Source organism: Cyclopterus lumpus, chromosome 20 (assembly GCF_009769545.1).
Source record: "Cyclopterus lumpus isolate fCycLum1 chromosome 20, fCycLum1.pri, whole genome shotgun sequence".
Taxonomy (NCBI): Eukaryota; Metazoa; Chordata; class Actinopteri; order Perciformes; family Cyclopteridae; genus Cyclopterus; species Cyclopterus lumpus.
The window spans coordinates 5919021-5940439 of record NC_046985.1 but is presented as its reverse complement, the minus strand read 5'-3'; the positions used below and the strand labels follow the sequence as shown (position 1 = coordinate 5940439).

General features: G+C 44.3%; 3 protein-coding genes across 14 annotated transcripts in view; 1 reads left to right on the top strand and 2 right to left on the bottom strand.

Moving 5' to 3' along the window:
• Positions 1 to 13757, bottom strand: part of fam49bb (family with sequence similarity 49 member Bb) — a 29334-nt gene extending 15577 nt beyond the window's left edge. Inside the window, exons 1-3 of one of the 4 annotated variants that reach the window (XM_034559610.1) lie at positions 13480 to 13590; positions 13105 to 13194; positions 5878 to 5969 (exon numbers count right to left, since the gene is read on the bottom strand). The gene's annotated coding sequence lies outside the window, so the exon portion shown is untranslated. Of the gene's footprint in view, positions 1 to 5877; positions 6013 to 12270; positions 12384 to 13104; positions 13195 to 13479 lie in introns of those variants that run through there. The other 3 variants (XM_034559607.1, XM_034559608.1, XM_034559609.1) reach the window with 3 other exon arrangements.
• si:dkey-37o8.1 (uncharacterized protein LOC407641 homolog) lies at positions 11913 to 17340 on the top strand. 3 transcript variants are annotated; one of them, XM_034559601.1, is made up of 8 exons: positions 11913 to 12087; positions 15242 to 15393; positions 15490 to 15669; positions 15747 to 16043; positions 16119 to 16269; positions 16360 to 16616; positions 16692 to 16926; positions 17012 to 17340. In XM_034559601.1, the coding sequence occupies exons 2-8, from the start codon at positions 15250 to 15252 to the stop codon at positions 17119 to 17121; spliced, it is 1374 nt and encodes a 457-aa protein (XP_034415492.1). In that variant the 5' UTR covers positions 11913 to 12087; positions 15242 to 15249; the 3' UTR covers positions 17122 to 17340. The 3 variants fall into 3 exon arrangements, with proteins under 3 accessions (XP_034415492.1, XP_034415494.1, XP_034415493.1); XM_034559603.1 differs by lacking the exon at positions 11913 to 12087 and adding an exon at positions 12590 to 12612; XM_034559602.1 differs by lacking the exon at positions 11913 to 12087 and adding an exon at positions 13844 to 13965.
• A 507-nt stretch (positions 17341 to 17847) lies between these two features.
• Positions 17848 to 21419, bottom strand: part of asap1b (ArfGAP with SH3 domain, ankyrin repeat and PH domain 1b) — a 48943-nt gene continuing 45371 nt past the window's right edge. For 4 of the 7 annotated variants that reach the window (XM_034559593.1, XM_034559598.1, XM_034559596.1 and 1 more), the window contains 5 exons: positions 20602 to 20680; positions 20411 to 20475; positions 19771 to 20327; positions 19034 to 19177; positions 17848 to 18925 (listed from right to left, as the gene is read on the bottom strand). In XM_034559593.1, the coding sequence (XP_034415484.1) occupies positions 18851 to 18925; positions 19034 to 19177; positions 19771 to 20327; positions 20411 to 20475; positions 20602 to 20680 (920 nt within the window). In that variant the 3' untranslated portion in view covers positions 17848 to 18850. The remainder of the gene's footprint in view (positions 18926 to 19033; positions 19178 to 19770; positions 20328 to 20410; positions 20476 to 20601; positions 20681 to 21419) is intronic. The other 3 variants (XM_034559595.1, XM_034559597.1, XM_034559600.1) reach the window with 1 other exon arrangement.

Below are 21419 nucleotides of genomic sequence, written 5' to 3'. Positions count from 1 at the left end.
ACATTTATATTTAAAATTGCTTTTTACATCCTACTCTTCCAGTCAAATGACATTGAGAGAATAATTTATAAATTGCAAAAACACAAACCTCCCTTTAAAGATGACATAATGTGTTGGTCGGTGAGTAACTGGTTGCTTAGTGATAGCGTAGTAAGTAAGAGGATAAAGTGCTGGCTGACAGTACACAGTCACTGCATGAGAGCGACATTAAGGAATCGAAGCCCCCCCCTCATTGGTTGTAGTAGTACCAAGTAGTGCTGGCATGGCCAGGGCACCACAGAGAGCACGCCGACAGCCGTGTTGTTGTTTTGAACCCCCCCACTGAGCCATCGCGTGCTCGCAGCAAGGGAGGGAGGGCTGCTTCTAAGGCCAGGGGCAGAATCTGACAAGCAGGAGCCCGCGCAGCTCCCCCATTGGCTGAGCTGATCTACCCAACAGCTCACTGTATCCATGGAGTCAAAAAAAAATGTGGTGCCATTGAAAACATTGCAGCAGCCAATGGGAAGCAAGCTCCGGGTCGGGAGTGAGTACAGTAGTAGTAGGCATGAAAGTACATGCATATATTAATACAGATGAGGTAATGCACCAAAAACAGCGGATTAGTGGGGGGGGGGGGGGGGGGGGGGGGGGGGGGTTAAGTCAACTGGAGAAATATTAAATTCCACTACTGAGCACTTACATTTAATGTGATTTGATTTTTTTGTGCAGCTCAGCAAATTCACATCATTAATATCATTATTTGTTAAATACTAAATAGATCTGAAAAATAAATATATGCTGATAATAAAGAACAAATTACATTGCAGCTGAATATGATGAGACATTTTGTCACTTGGAAATAAACAAAATGTTGTGATTTATACCAGTAAAAAAAAAATCAACAGTTATTTGCAGATTGCAGATGGTGCAAAGAGGTTGACGCTTATCTTGGTAAAGACACCAAAACAATGCCACGCCCATGCAGCAGCCTGACCTCTGGATGGCACTGGCTCTGGGCCTGCCCTTTAATAAGCGCACATAGAAGGGGGGCACCGCTGAAGCGAAGCACTGCGGCAACGTCCTGCAAGAAAAAAACAACAAAAAAAAGAAAAGAAACGGCTCGAGGGCTGATGGCTTACTAATGCAAGAGAGGGATAGTGCTGACATTCCACAACTCGGCTGCAGCATGAGGATCCACGTGCCCTGCTGCTTTACTATGGAAGAAAAACAACGCCCTCCCCTTCCCAACCGGGCGCAGACAGCGCGCGGAGAGTCACGTGGTCTCCGGCGTGGAGCGGCTGAGACGGTTTGCCTGGGGTGTGGAGGCGGCGGGGGAGGGGGAGTGCATGTGTGTTTACGTCTGAGATTATGTGGGTCTAGAAAGGAAAATGCACCTCTCGTTTTTTTGTTTTTTAGTCCCTGCAATAAATCTTAACATACATTCTAACGTAAGGCGTTGAATAGTATTGCGCGCGCGCGGCGTCACACTGCAGCAGAGGCGGGCAGAGCCAGGCAGCTTTAAACTTGACCTAGATTCCCCGGTGACACGCCACATCGCATTAGCCCACTCGGCCAGACCTGGAACCGCCGGAGCCCACTGACACTGGTCCGATTCGACAGGCAGAAAATGGGGGAGCACTTCCCAAATGGGGATGGCATGCGTCCCCTCTCCCGCTCTTGATCCCCACCGTACCCCCCCTTCCCCCTCTCGACTTCCCCTAACCCCAGACCATCTCCTGCCAATCCTACCCAGCTGACTAAAAATGGCTTAGGGGCACATGGCGATGAGGAGAGACGGGGCGTCAGCCATTTGTTTGTTTATGGGGATGAACTCGATCACCTCGTGGCCACGCCCCCGTATTGTTGCAAACATCAACTAATGCTCCCCTCACCCAGATTATAGCAAAACAAACCTCACAGGATGATTAAATCATTGCAACTGACGGCAATACATGAGGTGCCATCCTGTACCAGCCGTCTCCTCTTCCTCCTGCAACCACACAGGCAACAAAATATCCCCCCCCCCCCCCCCCCCCCCCCCCCCCCCCCCCCTAAAAAACATAAAACCCTGCATCAAATCCCTGCAGCCAGCAATGAACCCAATCAGCACAAATGAACACATGGAACCGGCGGTTTGTCCAGAGAAGCAGATCAGAGGAGGATGAAAGTGGGGAGCTCCTCATCCCCGGCTGAGCCCCCTTCGCTTTGGACGGCACCTGATGAAAGTTGGAAACCATGGCAACAGGCACATACACAAGAGTCAGCTAAAACGCCGGCTCCGTTGAAACGGGCTCTATGAAGAGGCTCTTAGTGCCACTTTATGCCATCAAAACACGCACAGACGGATGCTGACAGCCCGGATTTATGTTAATTTTCAGATCAATGAATTCAAGTGTGGTGGGGGAGAAGAAAGAAGACGGCAAGTAGACTTTTCCTCCAACACCACAGGGGGCCGATGTGATCATCCAGAGTGAAGATGCCGCTCTATTCCCCAAAAAAGGCTGGAGATGTATTTTGTGACGGATACATCTTAAGACTCATAAAAGAACTGTAAAACCAGTCAATCCACCCCCAAAATCTTCCACTTTTATTCTCTGCTCCATCCGCTGAACATCTGGCTCAGGAGGAAGCCCCCGCACCCCCACCCTGCCCTTGAGAGTCCTCTGACTCCTTCCTAGGATGCGTTTAGAAATCATTAAGGGGGGGGCATATTGACTCACTGTCGTTGGTCTAAGCAGCACCTCCCTCAGGGCGGCTGCCTCCTCCTAAACCCATTTCAAACAAAGATCTCCCATTCTTCCGCTAAAACAGCCCGAAACCATCATTACGCGACTGACCTTCTGACCACCGACGTCACTGCATCCCTAAATCTCCCTCTGACAGAGGGAGATTTAGGGATGAGCATTCAGGGGGCATAACGCCTCACGTAAGTAGGTGTTGAGCCAAATTAAAACCCGATTTAAAAATTGAAGAAACAGTGGAGCTTTACCTTAAAACCTTTTTTGTGTGTTGTTATTTTCCCGCTCAGTATTACCCTAACAGGATTTTGGGCGGGGCCCAGTGGAGGGTTTTCTGAAAGGGTCAGATTGAAGAGTGCCACAATCTCCATTCAGAAAGAGAGCAGTGCCATCTGGAGGATCAACGCAGTTATGCGCACACATGGGAGTGAACGGCAGGGAAAGACCACTCCCTAAATAACCCTTTCTTATCACCAACACGCCAGCTTCAGGAACGCTCCTGCCGAAAATGTACAAATGCAAATGATAAGCGGCGACGGTTACAGTGAAATGTCCGAGTAGAGAACCAGCACTTGCTGCAGAAAAATAGTATCACAAGAACATTAATTTCTTACTCAAGGCCACATGTCAGTTTCTTGTGACGAGACGCAGCAGATGGTGCGTGATGGAAGAGCACCATCCAGTGTTCACAGGCAGCCGTTTCAGGGCAAAACACATCAAATGAACATGACATTGCTGCAGACTAAATGTTATTGCCATGTTTCATCCTAATCTGCCCGGCATTAGGGCTTTGTGACACGTAGAGGAATGACAGCAGCCCTTTTGTGCTCCTTGAGGGAACCCGGGCAGGAAGTAATACAGTGTCAGCCCTCCAGGGGCGTAAATAATAGATCGCCCTGGAGAAGCTGGGAGCTTTTAGCTGATAAAACAAGCCACTCTACATATTACACCCACTCAGACATACCGTCTCCAATTACCTGCTGAGCGGGTGAGGTCGAGAGGGGCCGGATCATCTTCCGTGTGCTGAGTCATGAGTGGAGCTACTGATATTTCTACACCATTTTATCAGGCTTTCTAAAAAGGTAAATTGAGTGAATAGACCCAACATGGTGCATTTAAATGGCATGCTTTTAGATATGGTAACAGAAAATAACAGACAAGGGAGAGAGAAGGCGAATCCCTAACTCTAAAGCTATAAATCAACACAAAAAACAGCAATGTTTTTCTGTGCACGCCATCTTCTGCACAGGTATAGCAGTACTGCGCTTCACCAGCCGGGGGCAGTATTGAACCAGTTCTGATCATAGCATCAAGCGAGACAAGACAAGCTTCACCTCAGGCTACTGTACCACACCTCCCCCTGGCTTAGTGGGCCTAATCCATCCTTTACATACATTCACACAAAACTCAGCCTGCTGCATTCACTGGGCTCCATTCTCCATTTGTAAAGGCAGCACATGCACTGCTCCCCTGCACCGCGTGCTAAAGAAAATAGCATATCATTCGGGCTATTTTTGTGAATAGATTTGAATCTTACTAGGTTACCACGGCAGCCACACACACACACACACACACACACACACACACACACACACACACACACACACACACACACACACACACACACACACACACACACACACACACACACACACACACACACACACACACACACACACACACACACACACACACACACACACACACACACACACACACACACACACACACACACACACACACACACACACACACACACACACACACACACACACACACACACACACACACACACACACACACACAGAGAGCTTAGCCACTCGAATGATAGCCGTGTGTCATGGTAACAATCTCCAAGGAGACACAGAGGAAAATACAACAGGGATGGGTAGACATGCAAGCAGGGGGAAATGATGGGAGGAGAATAAAAGACAATCATTTTAATGTGAGCAGGGAACATAAAATAAAATATGTGCAGTTTAAACGAGAGTATAAAAAAAAAAAAGTTAAACGTTGAGTAAGATAACCAACTATTAAATAAAAACAAAAGGCATCTGAGTCTGGTGTCAGAGCGGTGACCCTGTGCCCTGTAGTTACATAAACACTCTGGCCTTGAGGGGGGACAGGAAGCTGGGAGCACCTACATTGCTCAACTCCTTTTTATGGGCCACAATGCAATTCATTTCCTGAGCAAGCGCTACATGTACACCCACAGCACGGCACATTAAGACCATAATGGGTATACAACAACAGGCGTTCTCACATAATGACAGGTCTGCTTTGCATCGGTGGACTAAAGCTACTGCAGCGGTTCTTTTTATCACGTTTAAACATCAGATAAAAAGTGAAAAGTTGTGATTTTATAAAACATGGCCGATTACATCAACCTGAAGAGAAAGTGCCTTGAAAGGGATTTGTACAGGTTTTAAGATGAATTGAAAGCGAATGGTCCCTTCATTATTTTTTTCTTCAGACTGCAGCAGTTCTGGAGAGGCTTGACAATCCGCCAGCTGGGGCACAATGTCCGTAGAGAGCAATGTAATATTCAAACTAAACGGTGTCCTAGTTAAAAATGTGAACTGTATCTATTCAGTCTGAAACAAAAGGAAGGAGCTATATTTTCTGAGCTGCGGCAAAATGAGAATGCAATCCATGCAACCTGTGTTGAGATATTTCCGTCCTACCTATGCTGAGCATGGAAAACACCGCCAGTGGAAGGAAAGCGAGGTTACTGAATGAATAGAAGCATTTCTCTACATGGCAGTGGAGTCAAAGTCCTCCACTGCGCACTATGACCCAAATTAGTTTGAAACAATGGGAGAAAAGCACACGTAGCGTAATGTACAGTATTCTGCCTGGTTACTCGTTCAAACATTGACTCGATTCAAATTAGGATCAGATCTGAGTGATGTCCTTTAATATAAATATAAATACATAACAAATATGTAATGTGGAGTGCGGAATGAAAGCCGATGGTATAACAACAGTCTAGCTGTGAATATAATGCAGATATGCAGCTCATGGACTTGGATTCAGTGACATTCAATACACCGAACAATTAAACAAGACAATAAAAACAATTATTAGTTGCAGCCCCTAAAACAGTCCTTTTTAAAAACAAGCTCCGATCCTGCGAGTGCGACTTGGTGCGAGGTCTTACCCGCGGTGGAGCTGTGAGACGGTCAGTCAGGAGCAGGGAAGCCCAGCCTGGCAGGTGGCCCCGGGTCTCAGTCCTCCACCAGAGGTCAGCCTCTGAAACACGACAGGAACAAAAACATGGGTCACAATCTCGGACCTGAAATAAAAACAAGATTTCGGGTGTCATTGGCATACATTCGGTTCAAACTGTGGCAACATTACGCAAGGCGGAGACTCTGCCGATGAAGAGCTTCATTCTTAAAAAAAAACACACACACAAATCCAGTGAAAACGCACATTTGCTCTCGTTTGTCTAAAGTACCCGAAAGACTGCTTTCTTTTGTGCATCATCAGTGGACAAAACAATGCATGTGATAACGTTCATACCCACCTAAATGTAGGTTCCCTGTTAAACTGGGTGGGTAACACAATAAAAACAAAAGAAGGGGAACTGCAGATAACGTATGCAATAACAAGCTTGTTCTTATGTCCTACTTTACTTGTGAAACATGGGCTATGTGCAGAGTTTTTATGAAACATGGAACAATTAGGTGCACATGAAAAAAGAAAAAATTAAAAAACACACCACTTCCTGTAACACTTCCTCCGATTCATTTCGAGTTTTCTTCCTGCAAGAGCTCTACAACACAACGACTCAAATCCAGCTCACGTTTCGTGTATTTTCATTCAAGGAAAGCTTAAGATTTTGAAAAGTTATCAGACATTTCTTTTTTGACACAGTCTCCGTGAGCCACAGAAGTTGTTCACGTGGCCCCCCCGATTGAGACGAGCTCGGTGGACTCAGCGCCCTCTTCCCCAGGCTGCATACAAATGCATGGTCACAGTCGTGGTGCTGGTCACGCATGATTGTGATCAGACTTCAAAAGCCCAGAGAGACGGTTGGGGGCGCAAACACGATGGAACAAGACACTGTAATAAAGAATAAAAAAACTCAAGAGGTAAAAACGAGAAGCAGACTACATTTTTAAGAATAATAGACACATTTGTCTGAACCTTAGCACTCGTTCTGACGGAGCATTTCCTTCATGCAAACTGACCACGACTTGCTCCTAATCCATTACAGCTGACATGTCACAGGGGACACTCTGGGTGACATCTGTGGCAGAGCATCATGGGAGCCAGCTATGCATCACGCCTACAGCTGGGGGCCACAGCATAAGGCCAAATCCTCCCTTGGATAAGCACGTCAGGTTTTAGGGGTTACAGTGCATTCGTATTTCAAGAGGAGGCAAAGGACTTTTAAGAAGAAGAAGATATTTTAAGAAACCCTTTTACATTTACTTTATCTGTTAAAGAGAACAAACATACTTCTAGATATAGATACATTCACAAATTTGAGGAAGAGAAAATAAGGTGCTTTTGTTCTGTGAGTCTGCATTTTGAGCTCAATAACCTCAACATGCTGGTTTTCTTTAGCTCTCCAGCTCCATAAAAAGTGAGGAAAACGCTGCGAGTAATTCCTTTTCCAGAATCCTGAATTAAATGTTGTATTTAATTATTAACAAGGCTGTGGCAAGTGACAAAACATCACTACTTCAGGTTTGAGGCTTCTCTCTTTATAGGAACGCCTCACTGCTGCGGGAAAAGACCCACATAATGAGATCATACTGAAGTGGCCCTGCATGTCTGTGTCTGTGTGTGCGTGTGCGTGTGCGTGTGCGTGTCTGTGTCTGTGTCTGTGTCTGTGTCTGTGTCTGTGTCTGTGTCTGTGTCTGTGTGTGTGTGTGTGTGTGTCTCCCTTCAAGCAACGAGGCACCCACTCGTCACAAAAACTTGACGGATCATTTAAATAGGGACCATGTCGTGGGAGATGATTAAAGTCAGTGAATCACACAACAAAACGTCAATAAACTTTACCCAGCATGCTCTTGTTTACCAACACAACTGGTGAGATATTGCTATATTCCCACATGATCAGAGGCAATAAAACAAACACTGCTCAGTGTAGTTTTTTTTTTCTGAACCAAACGCTGGCTTCCTGCCATTACAACGGCTTATTTCTCTGGTTTTGATTCGTCATTCCCGGAGACGTGTACAGAAGGTACGAACCAGATACTGGATTTTAATGTTTTGTGTACAAGGGAACCGTTTAACGAGGCTGCAAATCCTCAACAACGCCTCTAATAAGAGGGAAAGCTCGGAGTGGCAAAGACGCATTTAAACCTGTGCTCCCACAATAAGTCAACATAACAAGTACATTTGTTTTTGGTTTTAATGAACTCCACCACATGAAGGGGTCAATAACTGTGGGCCGACATGTGTGGGCCTGCTGTGCGCCGTGTGACTGGTCCTGAATCAGTCTGTAAAGCAGGCCACTGTGGAATCAATAGGATCCATACTGTGTGTGCTGCATGTACACATTTGTCATGCAGAAAACACTCAATCCGCGGTTTAATTAGTCAAACCTCATTTGGTGTAAATGGGGTGGACAAAATATCAGAAACGCCAGGTCAACAGCACCACCCTCCAAATCGACCACACAGAATCTATTGCAGACCTGTTGTGATATTAAAACCTGTGTAAGTACATAACGTGATTTTTTTTCCTCTCGGTTAATCATGTTAATCTTGTTCTCAATGTAAGCTGCACAGTCGCTACTTTATTATTTTTTTTTAAATGTAAACACCAAACTGAAGCAAGCGACCCCGGGATTGAAATCAGTTTCTACGCCACTGAATGAAACTTCCATCGAAACTCAAGTTGCCATGACAACTTGTATTCCCCCGTCTCCACTGGAGCCGAGGATGGAAATCCATCAACCGAGTGACTGTGAAGCCCACGGATCGGTTACACGGAGATCCTCGGACTGAAATGTCACAGCAAATGACTCGTTGAGGGCTCGTGCATCTCAGCTGGGTTCAAAACCGGTTCACAACATGTCGGGCAACTACAGTGCAGTTATCTCCCAGAATGCAATTTTTGGCGAGGTATGTTATGATAACGTTTACATTTTTTTTTATTGTTATTACAAATATAAATAATGGAGTGTGCTGTCAATGTAGAATGCATGTTTGTGTATTAGTGGGTAAATTATCCCCCTTTGGTCCAGATTTCTACAGCTCAGACTTTGATAAATATCATGATATATGGAACTACATGAAGTAGGCACATATGACTTTAGGACTATGAGACCTAATATACTTTAATACATCCATTCCAAAATCTAGACATGATTTAATGAATGCACACGATGAAGAAGTAGGACATGTTATAACACCATGTGAGGATGGCGGTTTGGTGCGGGGGCAGCACAGCAACAGTTTCATGCAAAATCTGAATTTCTAGCATGCTGATCTGCCATCTGTGGCAACACCCTGCTCTGTGTGTCCACTGACATGAGGCTCTCATGCCTGGTTTAACATACTATGATTAAAAAAACGCCACCATGTTCATTGCGATTTAATCTTAATAATTAATTTGCAATGCAGCAGAACAATCAAATAATTGCCTAATTGCTGTCAAAGGAGAAAACCTCCAGCAGATCCTGATCTCTACAGTAGATTCTCTCCGATTTGAGCCTGGAGGGGTTTTCTGTGTGTGTGTGTGTGAGTGTGTGTGAGCACACACAGTGATAGCTTGTTTTCCTTTTGAGTGGATTATTCATAGCATTATGTTGAAAATTCTATGCAAAGTCCACTTTGCTTTTGTTCCACATTTACTCTGAAGATGCTGCTGCTGCTGCTGCATGTGGCACGCAACAAATGAACGCATCCTGTTGGAGGCCTGCAGGAGGAAAAGAGAAGTAAAAAATAATACACTCTTACTATGTGCACGCTTAGGGCTTCAGATAAGCCAACATCACAGGACGGAAGTTAACACGTTGAGAGGAATGCTCGAGTCTACCAGCTCAGCCAGCGCTGCAGATGAGAAACTGACACGCACGCACACACACACACACACACACTATATTACTCGCCACTGCCAAAGGCTGCAAACACAAACCACCACAGCTAAGACCTCCACTGCCGAAACCATCTTTCTCTCCTCTCATTTATTTATTCATGCCAGGGTGTGTGTTAACCGACAAACTGTTAAATAAATCTGTTAGTGGACTCACAGCAGGGACACTTCATAAGGTCAATAAACACAAATGCAGTCATTAAAACCAGGTACGACTTTTAAGGTCTGCAGCGACTTGCAAATTAAAGAGAGATATTGTTGGTGATACATCTCTCTAGTAATTCAGCCGTGTGAAGAAGCGGGCAGGCCTTCTTGGGGAGGTGGGGGGGGGGGGGCACAGGCAGCCATTCCTAGGGAGTGACGCATGCAATGTCATCGTTTCAACTCTAGATTTTCTTATGAACAAGAACAGACACGCAGTGGAAATGGAAGAGTGTGTGCAGTCAAGAGGCAAACGAGATTCCTCCTATAGCGCAGACGAGTACGTGAAAACTCTGATTTGTGTATTCATTGTCAAAATGGCACAATTTCCACAAAGCACTGCGAGTCAACTTTATTTAATCCTGTGTCATTTCAAAACAGCAACACGAAATGTTTCAGACACTAAACGACGCTCGAGTCACGATGATGGCGTCGGAGCAGAACGCCGAGCAGGCCGAAACACTTAGACGAAGTTAATCCAAAGAAGTGAACAAACAGCAGAACGCCACAGAAAGGGATCAATACAGCTCTATTCTGCATGAGGCTAAGACCGCAGCACCTGACCTCGCCTGCTGTGTGTGTGTGTGTGTGTGTGTGTGTGTGTGTGTGTGTGTGTGTGTGTGTGTGGGGGACACAGGGCGATGGACGCAATAATGTAAACACTAACAATATGACACAGACAGATTTCTAAATCTGAGAGGGGGGGGCTGTGTCGGAGACGTCGGTTCAAGTCTGTGGTCGATTGTGCTGCGTTGCACAACCTACATGAGCACTGACTTAAAAAAAAAAAAAAAAAAAGGGGGGGAGCTTAATTGGTTCAATCTTACATTCTCACAGCGGTGAATCATTTTCCATGTTAAAAAGACATGCAGCGGAGGGTATGAAAAGTATTAAAAGTCTTTCAATCTTCACAACCATGTTGAAAACCACACAAAGGTGCATTCACCGTGACAACAAAGACTCAACTAGACGCGATGCTTTTAGCACGAGAGCTGCCGGAAATACAATAACCAGCCCGACTGTCAGCAGGAGACTCGTACCCAGAATAACTGCAGTAACCCAACCTGAAGCCAGCAGCTCACTGGGTGTGTTCAGGGGAGGGCGGGTTGCAAAGAGGCGTCTGGACCCCTTGGAGACTTTGTGACATTCCAATGAAGTCAACAATATTCCCTAATGAGATCAAGTCCACATTGGGTTCACTCTAATGTACGGACAGTTTACATATGAATGAACCATGTTTCTTCAAAAATGATGAAGCGTAAATCTGTTTGCACGTCTGTCTGACATTCAAATGTCAGAGCAGCTTTGCCTTTAAAAGGTCACTCATTGGTAGGGGGAAAAAAAGGCTAAATTATTTACATTAACCACCATTACCCTGACACCGCCCTCATGTTATCGCCCTCAGCTACAGTATCTACAGTACAGCATTGTGTGAGCACAATGAGAGACTACCTTTAAAATCAGATGCAACACACCTCTGCCCCTGTTGTTATTTAAAGTAACCATAATGCAAACATTGGTGTCAACAATGTCCTCATGTAGCAAAAAAGACTGGGAGTCAAAAGCTTTATGACAAGATTACAGACAGATTATAACTAAATAGTGACATGTAAAAGAGTTTTTTTTTTTAAAGAATCCATTTTTCTAATCTGGTGCACGCTTCTAATGTTTGCACAACAAATATTGCCGTCTCCAATAGAGGCGTCATGCCCCTACCTGCATTACACTGGGACTCATGGAGGGAATACATTGTGCTAAATGAGCCAGACTCTCAGTTCATGCTTCACTACCAAACCTTTTGAGAGTAAAACAAACCCACTGGTTACTTACTGAACCCATGAAACACTTCAACATCAGATCTCACTTAAGTCGTCTCTCCGCCTCACTTTTGCAATCGTGGTAACTGCTGCTGCAACTTTTACCGTATCCATCATCCTCCCATTTCCTCACACTGCTGCGGAAAGGGCATTAGACAAGTCGTACCATGTCTCACAGTCGTTCAACTGGGGCACTAGTAAGGTATTTGCCGTGTCTTTTCCAGAACACACGTACAAGTCTACACCTACGAGAGCAGACATTGACGTCCGTCCGTTACAGAACACAGAGAACGGTGAGAACTTCCTTCTTTCAAAAATGTGCAGTGGCAGATATAAGGAAGACACATATTGCAAAAGAGGACAACTCAAATAACCCGGAGGCACGTTATCTCACACAGCGATCCTGGGCTCGCCCAGAGAGACCGAGACCTTTTCAGTAAATCAAGGTTTCCTGACGCATTAAAAGTGCAGCATACCATTATTAGAAAATCCCCAGCAGTCTCTTCTCCCAGAGGAACTCATTATTTGGTGTCATTGAGAGTTAAAGGCCCCAGTGTCCGTCTCTGAACTCTCCAACCTCATGTCTAACTAGCACTTGCCTAACATACCATCAAATCCGGCTTTCCGGGACGTTTCACTTCCACTTTCAGAACCTGTGCAGACACTGGGCGGAAAGAAAACAACACACACACACACACACACACTTCCATGCTCGGGTAGGTTTGTGCAGACTACTGATGCAAAGAGAAAACGTTGCAACTTTCAAATGAAATTACAGTGGACTCGAGGGAGGTGCCAGAGCCCAAATTAAGTTTCAAGTATGTGCTCTTGAATATTTTCCATTCAATGACAACTATTTGTCACTTCTCAAAAGAGCGCATAAAACCTGATCTATTACTATGCAGTAAATTAAAGTACCCCACAGTATATACAACTTTTAATTAATTAAGTAAAATTAACTGACAGTACTTGTGTACTTTAATTGGATTTAAGAGTTTGGAGGATTTCAGGGGTAATTGTACATGATGGTACTGCTACAACCAGTACCACAGTTTGGAAACCTGTGACATGTTGTATTATTATTATTATAATTATTATTATTATGATAATGCGTTGAGGAGAATGACAATCATTAAAAAGACAAACCAGCTCTAACCAGCTGTCAGTGTGTGTGTGTGAATTTCCTTTAATGGTGCACCCTGCTGCCTGGAAGCGAGCGGTCTCAACCCGAGCCACACGGTCCGTTTATAACGGAACACATTAGTTACCTGCCTCTCTCTCTCTCTCGTGGAGTCGAGGCCCAAACACACCTGAGAAAGCTCATTATAAATGGGTCAAGCAGCAGCCAGGTGCCTCTGGTCCAACGCAGGGAGCTCTCATTCTACCTAGAGACCGTTGTTCTGAAAAAGGGGAAGTTAACGGAGCATCGAGGATGTAACTTAAAAACTCAACACGCACATTCTCCGCTGCTGTATTTGTATTTTACAGTAACTTTGACACGCGTGCGTCGGATTTTTCTCCGGACACGTTTATGATTCATAACTATTTTTTTTTTAGATTTAACACTCAAAACAAGCCCGGACTGAATGGCAACCGGTGGGCAGTAATAGCGGGTTGGTGGAGAGGACGCGAGGGAAGGAGGAAAGGAGACATAAAGTAGTATTCGTGTGAAGTTTTTTTCTTACCTTGATGTTCGCGAGAGGAACAACCCTGGAGTCGACGTCTGGATACCACGCTAGAAAGCCAGCGGTACGGACTGGAAGAAGAGGAAGAAAAAAAAAAAAAAGCGATTCGCTGTCGCTGTTTCCGGGTTAGCTATGGAGCGTCACTACGGCCGTCAAACGAGAGGGGGTCGGTTTGTTCCCCCTCTGAGCGCGGAGGTGGGAAGTACGAACCGTGACTTCCTAACTGGAAAGACCCCGCCCGGGCATATAAGACCCGCTGATGAATTTTAACGTCTTCTTCCATCAGATTACAACTGATCTATTAAAAAACATCTCTCACTACGGCTTTAATTGGGACTTCTAACCGCTTGAAGACGTTAATGTCGAACAGGTTGTTCAACGGTCATTCACTCTACCGAAGTGCCCTTGATCAAAAAGATGATATAGACATTAAAGAGGCCGCAGGGGGCGCTAATGAGCCACTTGACCCTCCACTTTGACCCCAGAGTGAGTCACTTCAAACCACTGGATCGATTTACTTTGAGAAGAGGTGGTTTGGAAATACAAACGTGTTACTTTACCGGAGTCATGTCATGCTACTTGATGAAAAGAAGAAAAAAAAGATGTTTTTACTCCACTAGATTTATTTTATAATTTAAATTACTTTGCAGTTCATATTATAATATTATATAATATAAATCAACTATTATATCATGATACATTATCAGCCCCATAGTTTAAGAAACCCAGCTGTATATAAAGTGTTTAACAATAGCTCCACCTTGACCAGCTGCAACATTAAAGTGATGAATTCATCAATAATTATAATCCAGCAGTAATATATATATATTTATGAAATGGGCCATTCTGCATGAGTACTTTTACTTATTTTACTAATATGTGTATGCATTTTGTACTATAAGTGTGAAGGCAGGACCTTTACTTTTATTTTTGCACTGTATAGGGCAACTTTTACTCACGTTATATATCTCAATACTTCTTCCACCTCTTATGAATGTGTACACCATGATCACAATGTATCATGTTCATCATCTGTTTAACATAAAAATATATATAATTAAACCTACCTAGTTTAATATGTATTTTTTGTATATACAATTCTATATATCAAACAACTATACATTTTATTGCCATCTCACTTTGAAATTACCCAGAATTGTTCACTCAAAGAACGACTTGACGTTTATTTGTGTTAAGAAGATGAAATGAGACATTAGAGGAATCCTCCCCTAAACTGTAGGTTTGTGACTGTTTAGCACAATGGGTGAAGGTGTGACTTATCTATATTTAGCTTTCTTTCTTTCTTTAATATTTATTTTTAATTGCCTGTCAGCTGTTTTCCCTTCATGCTTTGTGGCCAGTCAGGATTCCTTTGCCATACAGGGAGCGCTTACTTCAAAGACCTCCGAATGACTCACCAGTTTGTAATTTCAGATCATTAGTCAGCTAACTGATTATAACCGGCTACTGCTGCACATTCACAACACCTGTGTGCACCTAATTACTTTGGTGTTTAAGCTATTTTAATATTCAGCCGTGTCAAATATTCAGCTTTTTACCAAACAGGCATCAGCCACTAATTAAGCCTAATGAAGCAGCACACCTGGCTCCAATCAGGCGTCCTATGGGGCCAGGTGGTGCATATAAAGCCACGTCTTGGTGTCTGTGTCACATTCATCCAACTGAAGACTTTTGGAAGAGTGATCGTGATCATTTTCATCTCAAGGCGACTGTGTACTTTGTTTGGTTGGCAAACCCCCAGATTCAGCGATGGCGAAGGAGAAGACTCACATTAACGTGGTGATCATCGGTCATGTCGACAGCGGCAAGTCCACCACCACCGGCCACCTGGTCTACAAATGCGGTGGCATCGACCAGCGAAAACTGGAGAAGTTCGAGAAGGCTGCAGCGCAGGTGAGGAAGCGGATGAAACCCCCCCCTCTGCTGTGAAATGCTCCAGAAATGTGGGAAAACCCGCTTTTAAGATGTGTTCTATCTTCTCTTTCACAGATGGGGAAGAGTTCCTTCAAATTTGCCTGGGTGCTGGACAAGCTGAAAGCTGAGCGTGAGCGAGGAATCACCATTGATATATCTCTGCTGAAATTCAGCACTCAAAAATACTCCATAACTATCATCGACGCTCCTGGCCACCGTGACTTCATTAAAAACATGATAACCGGGACGTCACAGGTAAGCAGTGTAGAAGTTTTAGTACTTTTTGTCGTCTCATATCTTTTTGTTGTTTTTCGCTAATTGTCCTTTTTCAGGCTGACGTTGCCCTCCTGGTGGTCTCTGCTGCTAAAGGGGAGTTTGAGGCCGGCGTGTCGAGAAGCGGTCAGACCAGAGAGCACGCCTTGCTGGCCTACACTCTGGGGGTCAAGCAGATCATCGTCTGTGTGAACAAGATGGATCTGACTGAACCCCCTTACTGCCAGAAACGCTTTGACGAGGTGGTCCGAGGTGTCGGAGGCTTCCTCAAGAAGATCGGCTACAACCCCGCGACTGTGCCCTTTGTTCCCATATCGGGCTGGACTGGGGAGAACATGATCACTGCCACTCAGAGGGTAAAGATGGGGGTCAAAATGTCTGCTAGGTACACGCAAAACCTTTTTGAACAAAAATAACATCCTTCTCTACAGATGCCCTGGTTCCAAGGATGGAAATCCAGACGTAGGGAAGGCCATGCTATCGGGAGAACCCTCCTAGAAGTCCTGGACTCCATTCAGCCACCAGCGCGCACCACCAACAAGCCCCTAAGACTACCTCTGCAGGATGTCTACAAAATTGGAGGTTAGCAATGTAACTTAATTTTAATCCTTAAAAAAAAAAAAAAAAGGAACATTTATCGACTGGACTAAATCTTTTTCTTCGTCCTTTCAGGAGTTGGCACCGTGCCAGTGGGTAAGATTGAAACCGGTGTACTCAAACCCGGCATGACCCTGATGTTCTCCCCTGCCAAGATCACGGCTGAGGTGAAGTCCATTGAGATGCATCACCAGGGGCTGGAGACGGCTCTGCCGGGACACAATGTTGGCTTCAACATTAAGAACGTGTCCGTCAAGAACCTGCGGCGCGGGGACGTAGCTGGCAACGCCCAGCAGGACCCTCCATCGGACGTCAGCAGCTTCGAAGCTCAGGTTGGTTGAGTGAACGTGTAACTTAACATTTGTAGCGGCCCCTCCTTTTTTAAATCTAATTTCCCCCGCGTTCAGGTGATAATCCTGAACCATCCAGGGAAGGTCAAAGCCGGCTACTCTCCGGTCCTGGACTGCCACACCGCCCACGTGACCTGTCGCTTTGCTGAGCTGAAGGAGAAGATCGACCGGCGCAACGGCAAGAAACTGGAGGACCGTCCACAGCTCCTGATGTCTGGAGACGCTGCTCTGGTCAAACTGGTTCCCATCAAGCCCATGTGTGTGGAGAGCTTCTTCACGTACCCTTCCTTAGGTAAAACATCCATCACGCCCATCTAATGTCTTCAAGTGAAAGAACTTCTGCAGCGTTTTGAGTTAATTTGTGTTGTGCTTCTCAGGTCGCTTTGCAGCAAGAGATCTGAAGCAGACGGTCGCGGTTGGTGTCATCAAGTCGGTGCAGAAGGACCAGGGGTCAAAACTCCCCCACAGAGGTCAAGTGTGTAAATAGTTTTTTTTTTTTTGAGGTTTTGTTTTTACCAGTAAATCCTGGTATGTCTGCTTTGTGAACAGTTTTTATTTTGTAAAATACTCATAAATTTTTTTTTTGTGACACAAAGTATTTGATTAACTGATTATTCCTGTTGATAAAATCCAGAAGACTCTGTAGAACTGTGTTAAACTTTGGTTGTAATTTGTTGAGAAAATAAAGAATTATTTGAAGAACTTTCTTTGTCTTGAGTGTTCGTGAAACCACTGCAGGTGTGTAAGAGTGAAATCTGAGTAAGCTTTCCACCGTGCCCATCTTAAAAGGAATAGTTGTACATCGAGGAAAATAAAAGCTCATGCCTGTTGGGTAAAATAAACGAGGCCACTGTTAGCTTAGCTCAAGGATGAGTCAACCACTGCTTAGCCTCGGTACCACATGACTATTGATCTTCTCCCCAGAATGTAAATTACCTAGACTAAGCGGATTTAAAAAAAAAATGCACCTTTAGACTGACGTCAAAGGGAAGAAGCAAGAGAGCAGGCTCAGAGTTTACAGCACTTTTAATGATACGATGGGTCCTTAACATGGGAGGGGGGGGAAGGGGTGAAAATACATCGGCTCTCGAGCCTTTTACAAAGTCCACCGTTCAAAGACATCTCTTGGTTCACAGGCAAACCTGGAAATGTACAGGATCCAGTAACATGGAATGATATTACATGACTCAAACAAAATTTCAAGCTCATAAGGTTTTTTTTAACAAGACACTGAATTGTGAAACAAAGGTTAATGTGAAATCTGTCAAATCAAGTTATTGCTAAGATGTCCTCTTGGGTTTCCTGTACTTGTCATTAATAGTGGCTTTAACAGGATACTTGTAGTCCTGCTTCATAGTGGCTCTTCAAACCCTGAGGTGAGCGTCTTTGAACGCAGCACTCCACTCTATTCCAGTCATTGTTACACCATGCACACAAAAGGTCGACGGCGTCGCGTTCACAAACAGAGCGGCATACATAGTGAACAGTGTAACAAGGAGAAAATTAGTGACCTACAGTGAACCACAGGCTTCGATATTCCACCACGCAGTAGCAGCAGGTTTCTATACTGTAAAACAACCATAATACGTGTACACACACACAAAGCAAGCAAGGAGTACATTTAATGTTTTTATCTCGGGGGAAGGATCAGCGGGAGACTCCAGCCTCTTCGGTAAACAGGGATGCAAGAGACAAATAGTGACATGACCTCTTTCACATTCCAATTCTTATTTGTCCTCCTTCCAGAAATATATAAGCTGATAATTACTTGAGGGCCAGTAAAATCAATACAGATAAAATTCAAAGTCTACCCGCCCCAACGCTTAATCGGACCGGCAGAGAGAGAGAGAGCAATGGTACATGTTTTGTACAATAAAACATGTACACTCACACACAAATATATATATTTACATACATATATACACAGTAACAGCATAAACATAGACTTTAGGTAAGTGCTAGGGTTTTTGAGAGTGGCTTCGTCACAGCCGTGCTATAGGGTTAAGATAATACTGGTAAAGGAAGAATACACACATTCTTTGTACAGCATGGATGAGGCATCCACGGCTAGATGAGCCTTCTCGGGTTTCTTCTTCTTCGTTGTTTTTTTTCTTCTTCTTCTTTTAGGACACTTGTCGTGTGACAAGAGGTGTTATGATAGCTATTTACAAGACCTCCCTATTTAGGGAGAGGCGTAGTGCAAGTCTCTCTGACTGTCAGTCACTCAGGATGTGCACAAAAGACATGGGGAACACCCCTTTTCTGTCCGGCTCTCCTTCAATGTGCCCGATCTGGAAGTGGAAAGAGAACGAGTTGAGTGGCATTCAGTGTTTGTTTTTTTACCCCTTTCAGATGGTTAAAAAAAATGAACAAGAGAGTAGTACTGAAGCTGGACTCACCCACCACTCCTGGTCCTCTTCTCCTGTAACTATTATCACCTCTCCTTCAACAAAAGTCAGTTCGTCGTCATTGTCAGCCTGGCAGTCATAGATCGTCTTCACCCGGCGGGTTTTGCTCTTCCCCTGGACATTTAAATAACCAATCTGTTACAAAAACATAGAGCTTAGTCCAGGAATACTTATCTTAAAAACAGACCTGGCAGGAAAAGCAACAAAAAGGCATCAAAATCCCCATAAAAGCTTAAGTGTGTTCTCTATGTGACCACCGGGTTCAGACATGATACTCTTGAAAAATCAAAATGGAGGAGCAGTTCACCATTTTATTTTATTTACTGTCGTATTCATGCACATGTGGGAATATAGCATCCTCTTGGACCACTGTAGATACATTTCTTCCATCAGGTGACTGTTACTAGTATATCGTGAGTGAGAAAATGGAGAAATATAACCTAAAAACTATAAAAATCCAAGAAGATTTCAGAAATTAAAACAAACTTGCCTTAAATGGCATAATACATCACATGTATAGGCGACAGACTGAATAATTGATCAGTTAGCTGAGATCTATCAAACACAAAATTGCAGAACATAAAAAGATGTTTATTTATTGGAGTAGTTTAATAAGAAAAAACATTGAAAAAGACGATATGCTTCTGAAAACATCGATGGGTGAAATCCCTCTGAAAAGCAAGTTTATTGACCTAGAAATGAGAACTGAAAGGTAAGCGTGTTCATACCGTGTTGATCTTCCTCGGGAGGGGCACTGGTGTCTCCGCAGTCCCTGCCGGGGTCCCATTGGTGTCTTCAGCAGCTGGTGGGGCGGGGGTCCCTATATTGGCTTGCTGACTCGGTGACGGTGAGTCTGGAGGCTGAGGCTGAGGCTGAGGCTGAGGTTGCGGCTGAGGATGACTTTGAGGTGGAGGCGGTGGTTGCGTTTGAGGCCTCTGCACCGTCTCGTGCGGCCTGGAAGAGGACTCGGCTGGTCCAGGTTTTGGGGGGATGTCAGCGAGATGAGGCTTGGGAGGCAGGTCTTTGAGCTGGGGTTTGGGCGGGAGGTCTCCGAGCTGAGGTTTAGGAGGGAGGTCTGACAGCTGCGGCTTGGGTGGAAGTTCTCCAGGTTTAGGAGGAAGTTCAGACGGCTGCGGTTTGGGGGGCAGGTCTCCCGGCTGAGGCCTGTCCGCCAGAGGAGCCTTCTGCGGGGGTTCAGTAGCTGGCGGGGACTTCTGGAAAACCTCTGGAGGGAGGCTGGGCTTATCCATAGACGGGTGTATGGTGTCAATCTTCCGCAATGCCACTGGAGAGAGCAGCATATAGTTACTTGATAAGGTCCTCAATTCAACAGCTGGCATCAAAAGTAGAACCGGACACAGACTTTACCTTTCTGAGGTAGTTTGGGAAGAACCCTTGGACCAAGTGTAGACTTTGTGTTGCTTGAAGTAGTGCTGGGAAAATATTTTTTAAATCAAAGACTGAATCCAAGAAGATGCTTGCATCATCAGCTGGCATATATTCATAAATTTCAAGCCAATTAAGCTTAAAACTGTGATTTTTAGTGTTTTTTTTTGTACCTTTGCTGCTGAGGAATTCCTTCAAACTTGTTAGAAACAGGAGACATCTTGCTGACAGGAGGAGGGGTGGAGTCGCTTCCTAAAACATCGACATTGATGATGACACAGATCATTCAACACCATAACGGAGCACTCACCAAGAGATCATTTTAATATAAATGTGGGAAATCACATAACATGCTGTGATGGTTAAAAAAAAATTACGAGGGAGGCGTCATCTGGCTGAGCTTTCTATGAGCCCCTTAATTAGAGGTTGTGCAATAAAGTGTCATCATTATAATTAGTGATTGGATGTTACTGTGTGGCTGACACAGAATGCACAAAACACCACAGAAGACAAACGATTAAAAAGTGGAATAACAGTTAAAATACAAAAAACACAAGATTGCAGGTAAGAAGATGACTTGAGGTGCGATCGTCTTCTTTTGTGTCCAACTGGTGGTTTCAAGATTTTAGAGTTAAATAAAAGACTCATGGATGTCTCTTTGTGCAGTTGGGAAGTGTTTCATCTGGTGAACTTGTGGATGTTTAATGAATCAAATTGTCTCTCAAAAGTAGGGAAGTATAACATGTTTCAGTGAGATGTCCAACATTCAAGGTAGTAAAACTCAAATGTTATTATTTTATAGATGTTATTGTGTTTTATGTCATTGCATGTTACTGTGTTAAAGCTTCTCATAACTAATTGCCCCTTGGTGGGATTAATAAAATCTGAATTTGAACAAAATGAGTAAATACTGGCAATTACATGAAGCTGAAATCTTTCTGAAATCATTTTCAAATATAATATCTAATAATTGTTTTTTGATAACAGCGTT

Excerpts from the sequence above, each read along its gene's own strand:
- si:dkey-37o8.1 (XM_034559601.1), top strand. The coding sequence starts at position 15,250 with ATGGCGAAGGAGAAGACTCACATTAACGTGGTGATCATCGGTCATGTC. Across the intron at positions 16,617-16,691 it reads TCAGCAGCTTCGAAGCTCAG|GTGATAATCCTGAACCATCC; the intron begins GTTGGTTGAGTG and ends CCCCGCGTTCAG. Across the intron at positions 16,927-17,011 it reads CTTCACGTACCCTTCCTTAG|GTCGCTTTGCAGCAAGAGAT; the intron begins GTAAAACATCCA and ends TGTGCTTCTCAG.